General features: G+C 46.1%; 1 protein-coding gene across 4 annotated transcripts in view; it reads right to left on the bottom strand.

Moving 5' to 3' along the window:
- The window catches only part of Pxk (PX domain containing serine/threonine kinase like), a 66,272-nt gene extending 54,453 nt beyond the window's left edge, over window positions 1–11,819 (bottom strand). For all 4 annotated transcript variants that reach the window (XM_032918312.1, XM_032918313.1, XM_032918315.1 and 1 more), the window contains exon 1: window positions 11,614–11,819. In XM_032918312.1, the coding sequence (XP_032774203.1) occupies window positions 11,614–11,715 (102 nt within the window). In that variant the 5' untranslated portion in view covers window positions 11,716–11,819. The remainder of the gene's footprint in view (window positions 1–11,613) is intronic.
- Window positions 11,820–13,644: the final 1,825 nt, after the last annotated feature.

The following is a 13,644-nucleotide window of genomic DNA, read 5'->3' as shown; positions in this document are numbered from 1 at the left end:
ACCACCCCCTCTGACCGTGTACTATTTCTCTGGTCCTATCTCTGGTGCACCAACTTTTCCTTCAATATGCTCCTCCTACTTGTCCTTCCTTCTCCCGCCTTGTCAAGGACCAGAGATTCTAATTTCAATGATTCATTACTTCTCTATCCACCTCACAGGACCCTATATCCCAGCAGCGAACAGTAGCAAACAGAAAGAAAACCTCCTAAAACATCTCTCATGTGCAGCACACCTGCTCACGTCTTCTCAGCACTGCTCAGATCCCAAGCCTCTGTCCAAGAGATCCCACAATTGGTTTGAATCTGCTGCTTTTTCATATTTACCTTGGCAGCACAACGAACAAATGGAAATGAATGTGCAAGGAGGGAACCAATTCTATCTTGTTTACTCCTGCACCTTACATACCAAGTGCCCAAAACATGGAGTATTTCTACAGCAAGTTATGGCAAAATAGTATTGAGATGTATGATAACTGAGCACCTATCTGGTTCAAATCCACAGCACACATGTGAAGAAACCCAACAAGGCTGGGCATGCCTGTGGCTCCAACACTAGGAGGCTGAGACAATCAAACCCCAGGAGCCAACTGGCCAGCCAGCCTAGCTAAATCATTGAGCTTTCAGTTCACTGAGAGACTCTGTCTTAATAAGGTTGATAGTGAGAGAAGAGAACACACTATTGTGTTCTGGCCTGGGTATGGCATTACACAGCAATTCTTTTCTAATATTCATTAAGACCCAGAAAATTCTAGAGGGAGGTTCCTTATGACTCAGAAAGGAAACAACTCAGAAGTCTCAAGAAGTCCCTGAAATTTATCAGATGCATAAGTCCCTCACCCCTCAAGTTTGTATAAGCTGTAAACATTGGAAGAGACTCATATTAGTCTCCAACCAGCCTAGCTCTCTGTAAGAAACTCTAACCAGCAGAACTACCAGGAAAAGATACTCATTGACCTGTCAAGCTGCCTACAAGTCATGAAGAAAGCTCCAGGACTGCAGCTTTCCTGAGTAATTATCCGTGCTGGGATGGGGGACTTTCAATGATGCAGTTGCCTCTGAGTCATCCCTGCTCTTGTTAGTAACCCCAATAAACTCAGTGGCTCACCAAGTTGGACTTTGGTGGTATTGTACTTAAGGTTTGTAATTAGTTCCTTATCTGGGGTGAAGAGACATTTGTGTTGCATCTCTCCTGGGAAAGTTTCACACACCACACAGATACACACATTTACCTGCATGCACCATACACATTAACACACACAGATAAAGCAGCAGAAAAGTTGAGCATCGTGGCTCCTGCCTGTGGTTTCAGCACCCAGGAAAACAATCAAGATAGGAGGCAGATAGATGTAATTTGTGAGAAACAGAGTATGTCTTGAGCAGCAAGATGCTAGGAGGATTGCCACACCTCAAGGAAGAGGAAAGGCTTATCTAGGAAGCTTCAGAGCTACTCTGTGGTCAAGTGGAATGTCCCTGGGCTTAATTAAAAACTAACAAAGGCAGTCAGCCTCAGTTACACAGCAATGTGGGAGTCAGAGGCTGGAGAACTCACTCCCCTAACTGTCCCGTATGGGAGTATGAGACAACCTGTAATGTGCTAATCTGCAGGACCCCACACAGACATGCTTAGAGGATGGCAGGGACTGTCCATTCTCTGTGCTCTGGTGGGCCAGGGGGCTGCTCTCTTCTGGAGAGTTTAGTGTATACAGACCCACTTCCAGTTTCATTTCCCTCTGCTTCAGCAAGGAGGAAAGGGCTAAAGTGTAATGAGCCCCTGGGGAGAACGGCAGGCCTAACAGGAAGGCCCTGAATCAACTTCCCTCTTCACCTTGGCTCTTAGACACTTTTACACCCAGCATTCTCCCGTATCAATACTCTATTCATTTCCTCCCTCATCGTGGTGGGGGAGGAGAGGAGTTGCTCAACCAAATTAATGCTCTAAACCATGTCAAAAAATGTGGAACAACTCGTTTAAATGTTATAAGCAAAGATGCTGGGACAAACACGTGGAACCATGGGAAAGGCTCATACACATTGCTTTCTGGTCCAGAACCCTTCCCCTGGGCCACTAAGTCATCTGTGCACATATACCAAAACACTCTATGTGAGCTGCAAACTAAAGCAGCCATTTTCTGTTTTTACAGTATATAATCCATCTAGTGTCTTAAGTACAGTTTTTATAGAATAATATTATGTATATATGGCACTCTAATACATTATTTTTAATAGACACATCTCACTGACTAAAGTAAGTTAACTCTTCAAGCTTTCAATTTTAATTTTTCTTTTGACTGTCTGTGAGTGTGTGCATGTGTGCGTGTGTGTGTGTGCATGTGTGCGTGCGTGTGGGTGTGCACGCACAGATGCTTGCCGGTCTAAGCATGTATAGAAACTAGAGGCTGACATCAGGTGCCTTTCTCAATCACTCCTTTGTATATTTTTTAAGATGGTGTGATGGTTTGTATATGCTTGGCCCGGGGAGTGGCACTATTTGGAGGTGTAGCCTTGGATCATGTGTATCACTGTGGGTGTGGGCTTTAATGCCCTCGTCCTAGCTGCCTGGAAGCCAGTCTTCTGCTAGCAGCCTTCAGATGAAGATGTAGAACTCTCAGCTCCTCCTGCACCATGCATTCCTGGATGCTGCCATGTTCCCACCTTGATGATAATGGACTGAACCTCTGAACCTGTAAGACAGACCCAATTAAATGCTGTCCTTATAAGTGTTTCCTTGGTCACGGTGTCTCTGCACAGCAATAAAACCCTAACTAAGGCAGAAGTGGACTCTCAAAGACGAACCTAGAGTTTACTGTTTAGTTAGGCTGAGCAGCCAGTGTGCCCCTGGGATCTCATCTCCACACTTCTCAGCTCTGGGGTTGCAAGTACACTTTGTCACATCCATCTTTTATGTAAGGATCCAAACGCAGACCTCCTGCCTGTTGTGCAAGCATCTTGTCTGCTCATCAACTGCTCAGCCACAGCTTTTGCATTACTTCCTGACAGTCATTTCTCTGATCCTAAGAGCCATAGCTTGAAAGGCTTTAGGTCAGTGAGGCCCTGAGAGGTTTACAGACAGGTGTATCAGTGTTTATAGAAAGGAGCTGTCCTGCCTATGAATCTCGAGATTCATAGCTGGATCACAAGAACAAAGAGCTCTCAGATGAGTGAGTCTGTGTGTTCTGAGTTTAACATCCTGAAAGGTCACAAAACTTCCCAGGATAATAGAGGGGGGCGGCTGGTTGCTTTAGAAGGCAATTGTACTGATATATTCATAGCTCTTTGTGAATATAGTAAGTTGTCCACTTCCACTGGATAAAGTATGATTTGTGGATTACATAAAGATATTGCCAAAAAGTAAGTGTAAAAGAAGCTTTCTGGGCAGACTCCTGTCACAATGCAATAGAATTCCCAAGCTGACATATAATCACATTAACAAAGGACAGCGTCTCGATTATTGGAAAGCAATCGTGTCACGACAGTTCCTTATGCTTTCAACTGTGTTCCTTTAAGGAAGTATGAGGCTATACTGGTCTCTTCACGGGAGCCGGCCAGACTTCCCCTGAATTTGGTCAGCAGCATTATCACCTGGTGATTAAGTAGTCAATTTGCAAAAACCTTCTCCTCCAAATCCCAGGGTTTACCCAAGATTAAAGCTTTTGTGTCCTTAGTCAAAGTGTCAGCCTGAAAACAAAGGACAGTGGCCTCCTCTCCCCACTATGCGCCTGGTGTTCACAACTAACCAGAATGACAGCCAGTTCAAGAGCAAACCCATGGGAGGAGTCTACCACTCCCTTCCTAACCCTAAGAGCTTAAAAGTTCCAAGAGGAGCCAGTGTGGTGGCTCACACTGGTGACTACAGCACCTGGGAGACTGAGGAGGAGGGTTGACTCAAGTTGGAACAGCTTGGTCTATATTGTAAATTCCAGATTAACCAGGGCTACATAGTCAAACTCTGTTTAAAACAAGAGTGCATGTGAACGCATGTTTATGGGTATCAGGCATGGTAACACTTGCCTTTAATCCCAGCACGGTGAGTAAGGGTGCTTGTCATCATACCTAAGGACCCAAATGGGACCTCCAGAACCCACACCGTGGAAGGACTGAACCAACTCCTGCAAGCTGTCTTCTACCTCCACACACGGGGACCCATACAGCCTCCACTCTCCTCACATCTAAATAAATGAGCAAATGCAATAAAAAAATACAGAGTTCCAAGGGGACTCGGGGATTAAAAAGTCTGTAAAGTATTTGTCACACAAACATAAGGACTTGAATTCAATCCCTAGCACCACACAAGAAAAGTCAGGCACAGCATCTACTTTTAATGGTACCGCTCCGTTGCAGACATAGGAGGGTCGTTAAGGCTTGCGAGCCAGCAGTCAGCTAATCTGAGAATTCAAAGAGAAACTGTTTTTAAACAAACAAAAAGTTGGGGGCTGAAGAAATGGGTCAGCAATTAAGAGCACTTGCTCTTGCAGGGTACCTAGGTTTGATTCCTAGTGCCCACATCATAGCTCTCAACCATTTGTAACTCCAGTTCCAGGAGGTTCAACATCTCTTTTGACCTCCATGGGCACTAGACACATACATAACACACAAACATACACATGCACGCATACACAGTATGTAAAATAAATAAATCTAAAAGTAATTAATTAAGAGATAATTTTAGGAGGTGGTTGAGCGGGCCACAAAGATGGCTCAGTGCTTGAAAGCACTGGCTGTTTCCACAGAAGTCCCTGGGTTCAATTCCCAGCACCCACATGGTGGCTCTCAACTATTTGTAATAGGATCTGATGTGTCTGAAGAGAGTGACAGAGTACTCACATATATAAAATAAATAAATCTTTAAAAAAAAAAAAAGGTGGTTGGGCTTAGAGTGGTAGCAAATGACTTTAATCCAGCACCCAGAGGCAAAGTCAGATAGATCTCTGTGAGTTTCAGGCCAGCCAGAGCTCCACAGTAAGACCATGTCTCAAAAATAATTACTTAATAAAACAAAGTGGTAGAGTACAATTAAGAACATACACAACTTTAGCACACACACACACAAACACAGATACACACAGATACACACAAACATACGTAGGCACAGACATACACACACATATATGGATACACAGGCACAAGCAAACACACATACATATACAGACATTTACACACACAGACATACACACACATATAGACATTCTCAGACACACATTCACATGTAGAGACACAGGCACACACAGAGACATGCAGACGTTGACACACAGACACGCATACACACACACACACACACACACACAGAGACATACACACACACAGACACACAGAGAGACACAAACACACACACACACACACACACACACACACAGAGTTCCATGAGGTCCAGGACTTTTCTCAAACACACACACACACACACACACACACACAGACACACACACACAGACACAGACACACACACACAGTTCCAGTTGAGGTCCAGGTTCCTTTTCTCACACACACACACACACACACACACACACACACACACACAGACACAGACACAGACAGTTCCAGTTGAGGTCCAGGTTCCCTTTTCTCACACACACACACACACACACACATACACACACACACACACAGACACAGACACACACACACACAGTTCCAGTTGAGGTCCAGGTTCCCTTTTCTCAGACACACACACACACACACACACACACACACACACACACACAGTTCCAGTTGAGGTCCAGGTTCCCTTTTCTCAGACACACACACACACACACACACACACACACACACACACACACACACACACACACACACACACAGTTCAGTTGAGGTCCAGGTTCCCTTTTCTCACACACAGACACACACACACACACACACACACACACACACACACACAAGTTCCGCAGAGCTCCAGGTTTTCTCAGAATACCAAAAGATGCAACATACGGAGCTCCTTAAAGGCTTCTGGAAGCTTAGACAGAAATGACACTCAGTGGCCTCACAGTGAGAGCCAAGCGCTTATACCATATAGTACAAATGAACACACTCACACTTTCCATCGACTGCCTGTACTTTAAACACTCGAGACTGTAACGGAAGGGATGCTGTTTCTGCTGTTGTAGACAAGAACAAAACACTTTCCACACACGCAAACCACTTCCTCCCAGGAACACCGCCGCACCGTCATTTATCCCCACCACGAGACATTTCTGGGGTGATGCTGGAAAGAGGTGACCGATGAGGACTGAGTATCACTGATCCCTCGGTCAGGTGAGAAAGGACATTGTTCAGTAAGAAGAGATGACTTGAGAGCTGTAAATGCACTAAATTGCCAGTCCCTGAGTCTGCAATGGAGACTCAGCGGATGGAGGGTTTTCTGAGTGCATTTATCAAGCTTTGTATAGGACAACTGGGAAAGGCGTGACTAAGCAGAGGAGTGGAGAGCGCCACCAGTGCCTTCCTGTATAAGTGCTGACACCACTTGGCGTGCAGATACCCCCAGAGGCATTGTTTTACAAGGGTTCAGTGGAAAGAGGACTTGTAGAGAAACCTCCAACTATCATAACTTCCTGAAAAGGAGGTCAGGATAATCCTGACACCGAGTCCTGCTCATGCTAACATTCCGGGCTCTGAACACACTGATGTCTTACTTGGAATCACTCCTCAACAGGTACCCCAGTAACGCAGGAACAAAGGCTCTGGGTTTTGTTTTTTTTGAGACAAGTATGATTAATGGCCTGAGTTGTTGTTTTTTTTGTTTTGTTTTTTTTTTTTTAATTATTTTTCACTAATTTTCGGGTTGAGACTAAGGTTTGGTCCCCAACTCGAAAAAAAAAAAAAAAAAAAAAGCCAAGCTCAACTCAGGGCAGTGGCGGTGGGGAGGGAGGCCTTCAATCCCATCTATGTAATGGCGGGTAACTTGTGCAATCACTGGAAAACCAAAGATCTCAGATGCAATACCACAGAAATACTCTGAAAGCCGGGACTGTCTACTTCACTACTCCATTCGAGAAACTATTCACGCTACGAATATCACACAGTGATCTTTTACTTCAAGAATAAAATGCACGAGATGCAGTGTAAATGGGCACTAAGCCAGGTGAACCCGCAGAATATTAACCAGGAGAAGGTGGAGGTGAAGAGGCTGGTCACATTGCCGACCCACCACACAGGAGCAAGGGACGGTGCATCCGTGATAACGGCCAGCTCCAGAGGCCACTTCCTCTGGGTTCTATTTCTGTGAGGCCAGCACTTTCTTCTGTTGGCTTTGAGTTTTCCCCTTTAAGCAGCCTTTAAGCAGCTGGGAATTTACATTTCCCCTTCCTTCTCTTATTTCTCCTAATCCTGCTTAGACTCACCTGTTGGCCATTTACCATAACCCCTTGTTTAGAGAGCCTTTCTTCTCACAGCATCCCGCCCTGAGCACCTGCCCTTCTGACTTTATGAAGGTGTAGTGTGTGTGTGTGTGTGTGTGTGTGTGTGTGTGTGTGTGTCTCACATGTACCCCAATGCTGGGATTACAGAAATGCACAACTATGCCTGCCTTTGAAATGAACACTCCTGGGCTGGAGAGATGGCTCAGTGGTTAAGAGCACTTTGCTGCTCTTCCAAAGGTCCTGAGTTCAATTCCCAGCAGCCACAATAGTGTCTCACAGCTCTCTGTAATAAGGGAAGCCAGTTCCCTCTCCTGGTGTGTCTGAAGACAGAATGCTCAAATACATAAAACACATAAATATAAATCTTTGGGCTGGAGAGATGGCTCAGAAGTTCAGAGCACTGACTGCTCTCCCAGAGGTCCTGAGTTCAATTCCCAGCAACCACAACCAGGCTCACAATCATCTGTAATGGGATCTGATGCCCTCTTCTGGTGTGTCTGAAGACAGCGACAGTGTACCCACATATATGAAATAAATAAATCTTAAAAAAAGAAAAGAAAAAGAAAGAAATGAACACTCCTAACCACTTAGCTACCCCTCTAGCCTCCTAGTCAATTTCTTTTTTAAGAAAACATTATTTTCTCTTGGATTATTCATGTTATGTACTTAGATGTTTCACCTGCATGTATGTTTGGGCACCGCTTGCCTGCCTGGTGCCAATGGGTGCTAGAAGAGGGCACTGGATTGAACTGGAACTGGAGTTACAGGCAGTTGGGAACCACATGGGGGTGCTAGGAATCCGACTTGGGTCTTCTGCTCCTAACTGCTGAAGCACCTCCTGATCAATTCCTTGAAACTAAAATCATTGTGCTCCATTGGGGAAAAAACCGTACAAAAGAAAACCATTGAGGCCAAAGCCAGGCAATGAATCACCTACCAGTAACACATACCCAGCCAGCTGGCTTCTCACCCAAGCAATGTCTTTTTGGGAAATGACTTTGTGTTCCTTCATCCTCCTGATGTCTGTGTCTTTCCCACACAGTTTTCCCCTTCGTAAATCCTAACTCAGACTTACCCTCTAATTCTGAGCTGCAAATTCTGTTTTCTAAGGCAAAACAATTTGAAAATTAAAGCAGCTGAGCTTTCTTGCCACGGCGTGCTTAAAAGGGACTAACCCTCTCCACACAGGTTGCTAAGGAAATACAGACACGGAAGAAAGGAACGAGCTGACAAGTACTTCTTAGAGATGATGATTTTCACCCTTGGAACAAGAGGGATGCAGCTAAGGGCATGCGATGATTACATCTATTTACATATGATGATGCTAAAATAAAAAAGAGGGGCCTAGTGGTTCGTGCCGTGCGGGTGCATGTCTGTAACCCCAGCATTCGGAAGGTGGGCACAGAAAGACCAGGGTTTGAGGCCAGATTCAGCTACATCAAAAATAAAAATAAAAAGAGTTTCAGAGCCAGCAAGATGGCTCAACAGGTTAAGGCACTCGCCTACAAGCATGACCTGAATTGGACCTGAACGGGCCTAATGGAAGGAGAGCTGACTTCTCAAATAATACTTAAAAATATAATTTATAAAAATTTGAGTGCGCCGGGCGGACACTCTGGATAGACTCTCTATTAGCTCCACGCCGTCCAGAAATACATACATCTCAAAACAAAACAGAGAAAAAAGGTGTCAGTGGCCTGCCCAAAGTCATGTGACTGACAGTAGGATTCTAGACCTATAGTCAGCTTAACTCTTCCAACCAAAGGAGAGCTGCTACTGGATAGGTTAGCATTTCTTCTAGGCTCCGCCCCACCATTGCCCTGTAATGCCTGGCTTACTACAAAAGGGGCTGTTTGGCCCCTCCTCGCTTATTCTCTGCCCCTTCTCTCCCTGCTAGCATGTGCGCTTGCGCTCTCTCGTGCTCGCTCGCGCTCTCTCTCTCGCTCTCTCTCTCTCTCTCTCTCTCTCTCTCTCTCTCTCTCTCTCTCTCTCTCTCTCTCTCTCTCTCCCTCCCTCCCTCCCTCCCTCCTTCCCTCCTCTCCACGTGTTCCTAGCCAGCCTCTTCTCTTTCTCTTCCTCTTCTTCCTCTCTTTCTCTTCCTTCCTCTCTCTTTCCTCTCCTCCCTCTCTCCATCTACCTCCTCCCTCCTCTCCACGTGTTCCTAGCCAGCCTCTTCTCTTTCTCCTCCTCTTCTTCCTCTCTTTCTCTTCCTTCTTTTCTCCTTCTCCCTCTCTTTCCCTCTGCCTTTCTGTCTCTTCTTCCTCCTCAATTCCCCTTCCCAAGCCCTAAATAAACTCTGTTCCATACCACATTCGTTGTACGGCTGGTCCCTCATGGGGAAGGGATGCCTCAGCGGGGCCTACAGAGGCACCCGCTTCGACCTCACCACAACTCCGCTTCTACCAAACACATCTCGGCTCGCTCTCTCTTTTTTTTTTATAAAACACAAGACACCTTCCATGCGTCTCTGTCCACAGCCAAGGAGCAACTTCCTAGAAAGCCGTATTTGAAGGGTGCACCTTTGACCTTTGAGACCTACAGCCAGCACACTGTATAGCTCCCTTCGATCCACCCAACAGAAAACAATGCCTTTCTCTTCTCTGGCACACCACTTTCAATAACTACTACTTTCCAACACGATTCCCAACTGTTCCTGTTTTCAAGGGACCTACTCGTAACCCATCCACAGTCCAAGGAGTCTGCGTCAGTACATGCTTTTTCTCAATAAAGTTTAGGGCTGAGGCAACATTTCTCAGTCTCACTTCGCGGCTAAAACGACAAGCGCACAGAACAGTCAAAAGTTACGCAAGACTGCTCTGTTTTCATTCCACATCTGTCTCTCTGGCTCCCTGGCTCTCCAGTGAGTCACTATCTTTCCTGTTCACTCATCATTTTAAGAACTGCCATTATTTTTTGGCCCTAAAATTACTTATGTTTGTCTTAATGACAAGTTCTGGAGTAACTATGGAACCCATCGCATCTCTCACCACCACACTTGAGCACTGACCTGTTAGCAGCCCAGAAGTCAGGTTATTCTGACTTTCACAACCATGGCTTTACACAAACAGGAAACAGGACATAGTGAGGCTACAATTCATTTACCCGTTTAACAGACACATATGAAATGCTATCAGAATGAGACCCTCCTGTCCTCTCTTGGAAGAGAGGAAATCACATGATTACCCTGGTGTCCATCCATGAGGCCTAGGGTAATAGCTACTCAGGAAGAAAGGCTTTCTAGAGATAGTGGTCCTGAGCATCCAGCTCTTTAGTATTAAATAGACCCTATGAGGTTATAAGGTTTACTTTCCAGCAATCCAGTCAAAAATATAATTTGAAAGAATGATTGTTCCCTTCCCTAAATATGGGTCCTTAAATATTCACTTTGCAACAAATTACAAGTTCAACAAACTCATGGATATTTGGTGCCTTTCACGAGTTTCTACATAGGGTTTAGGATGCTACCACAGGGAGACAAAATGCATTTAAAAGAAAAAAAAAAAGACAGTCATTTCTCTAAGTGAGAATGAATACTTTCAACAAAGCAAAGCTGTCGGTGAGGAAACAGGGGGTTCCAAAAAGTCCTGCTTTAATATGAAAGATCTCTTTGAACAGCAGAAGAACAAACATACACACACACACAGGCACTGACACACACAGAAACAGAGAGACACACAGAGAAAGTCAGAAACAAGAGACAGCGAGACAAAGAGTCAGAGAAACACAGAAGGCTATTGTGGGGCTCTAGTCTCCAGATGATGAACCCCCAAACACTGATGTGATAAACAAGCCTCTGGGCTGGAATCTGATTTGCTGGCCCGACAAAACATTACAATCTAAGGAATCCCAATCCCACCCCCACCCCATTCATCATTTCCTCAATCGAGTCCCAGAGCCTAGTAGCTCCCAGGTTTTACTGGTTCCCGGGTTTATTGCTTATAAATTACAATGCATAAGAGCGCCTTTCAAAAAAAAAAAAAAAAAAAAGTACGGGCAAAAGAAAGCAAGCGTGGCTTTAAAGCCCATAAAAGACTGCATGTGGCAGAAATGAACTCGCTTGTGTGTACTAGGAGCACCGAGGGCTCCCCTAAGCCACTCCAGGGGACAGGGATGCGCGGGCACACCGCCCCGGCCGCGGCTGAGCAGGAGGGAGGCGGCGGGCTCACACACCTGCCCGGCTCTGGTGCCCGCGCCCGGCCCGCTGCGCCGTCCGGCCTTCGCCCGGCCCCCGCCCTCGGCCCCGGCCTCCCGCCCCGGCCGCGCACCGTGTGCGACTGCAGACTCTGGCTCGCCTCGACGGCCGCTGTCAGCGGCACCGTGTCGTCCAGCAGCACCTTGCCGGCTGGCGGCTTCTCCATGAAGGCCATCCCGGGCCGTCGCCGCCGCCGCCGCCGCCTCTGAGGCCGGGGCAGGAACCGGAGGCGCCGAACCCCGCCACCCGCCGCGTCCCGCCGCTGCTGTCAACGCGCACCGCCCCGCGCGCTGCCGCCGCCCGCGGGGTCCTAGCGCCGGTCGTCCCAGCCTGCGGGCTGTCAACACCCGTCCTCCCGATCCCGCTGGGTCCTAGCGCCGTACTTCACCGCAGGGTAGGTGACTGAAACCCCTTGCTCTCTTGGTGCCTCCTCGCCTCTGCATCGTACACTCAGTACCATGAGCTCCCGGCCTCGGGCGGAGGAGCACAAAACTAAACCATCACCACCACGTGTCAGATTTAGACACTGATTTTCTGGACTCTAACCGAACTGAGTTTTTCTGATGAACCGTTTTGAAACTCAGACTTGAGACCCTACTGCTCCCAATCACATCTTCCCTGCCCAAGGTCCTTAGATCTCAGGAAACAACAACAACAACAACAACAAAAAAAAAAACACCTTCAGGGTGGACCCTCAATCTGAGTCTGTAGAACAAATTTTCTAAACCAAATCTGGATTCAGGTTTTGAACCTGGATCTTCAGGAGAACCTAGGCGCTATACTCTCATAGCTGGATCCCACAGTGTTTGGCTCCTGAACCTTTAAGCAACAAACTCTAAGAACAGTGGGGGCAGAGGGGAACTGATGCAAAGATTTCCTTGCTTGCATGTTTAGTCCCTAGCTCTCGGTTGAGCCCAAGGTCTAAGAAACCGAAGAGCACTCAGATCTCTTAGACTCTGAGAATCTTTGGTGCTAGCATTCTGGCTCCAAGAACCTCAAACTCAGAACCATCAAACCTGACGATCAACTTCTCAACACCAAATCTACCTTGCTCCCCTTAACCCAAGATCACAATCTTCCAGGATAAAAATGAAATTAAACTTAGATCAGATGCCTAGGACCATGTTGAGAATCTGGCATTTACTTCAGCCGTGTTATCTTGAATAAGTCATACACACACACACATACACACACACACACACACACACACACACACACACACACACACACACCCTGTGACCTTCCACTGGCAAAACTAGGTTCAAGCCTATGTAGAATGTGTAATAGGAACGCAACCGTATGGGAAAGAACTTTGCACATGTTAAAAATCTCAAACAATATGAATTCCATTCTGACAATTCACAGAACAGAGATTTCTAACTCGTAAGTTTGTTTCCACTAAATTTTTATTTTGTATTAAGATTTATTATATATAAGTACACTGTAGCTGTCTTCAGACACACCAGAAGAGGGCATCAGATCTCATTACAGATGGTTGTGAGCCACAATGTGATTGCTGGGATTTGAACTCAGAACCTCTGGAAGAACAGTCAGTGCTCTCAACCACTGAGCCATCTCTCCAGCCCCACGAAATTTCTATTATTTCATTCATAGAAACAAAGCTTCTTTGTGACTCCACCACCACTGCAATTTGACGTCATAGCAAAGCTCTAGATTGCACTTGGTGGTTATCCTCTTCAGAGTTCAAGCTGAGAGATTGGCAGGCAACCCCAAGTAGCCCAGTGACACCAGAGTGCCTTCAGGGGCCAACACTCAGTAGGAGACCTCTTTCCACATCTCATTTTTATTCCAATTTGCTTTAGAGCAGTCATCTGTGAAAGTCAAACCACGCATCACTTTAAGAGGCTTTCACTCTTTTCCTCTGTTTCTTTGTTTAAAGGCAATGGAGAATTTCACCATCAGAGGAGTAGAAACCCAAACCCTGTATTATTACTCTTGTCATGGTGGGGATTGACCAAGACAAGGCCATGTTCATATTGCGTTGGTAGGAACATAAAGTGGCCTAATCCTTAAGGAAGGCATTAAGTCACTCAGTGAGTGTTTACTGATGTACTGAGTACCTACGGTGTAATAAACTGAGCAG

Source organism: Rattus rattus, chromosome 12 (genome assembly GCF_011064425.1).
Source record: "Rattus rattus isolate New Zealand chromosome 12, Rrattus_CSIRO_v1, whole genome shotgun sequence".
In the NCBI taxonomy this organism is placed as follows: domain Eukaryota; kingdom Metazoa; phylum Chordata; class Mammalia; order Rodentia; family Muridae; genus Rattus; species Rattus rattus.
This window is presented reverse-complemented; position numbering and strand designations above follow the sequence as displayed.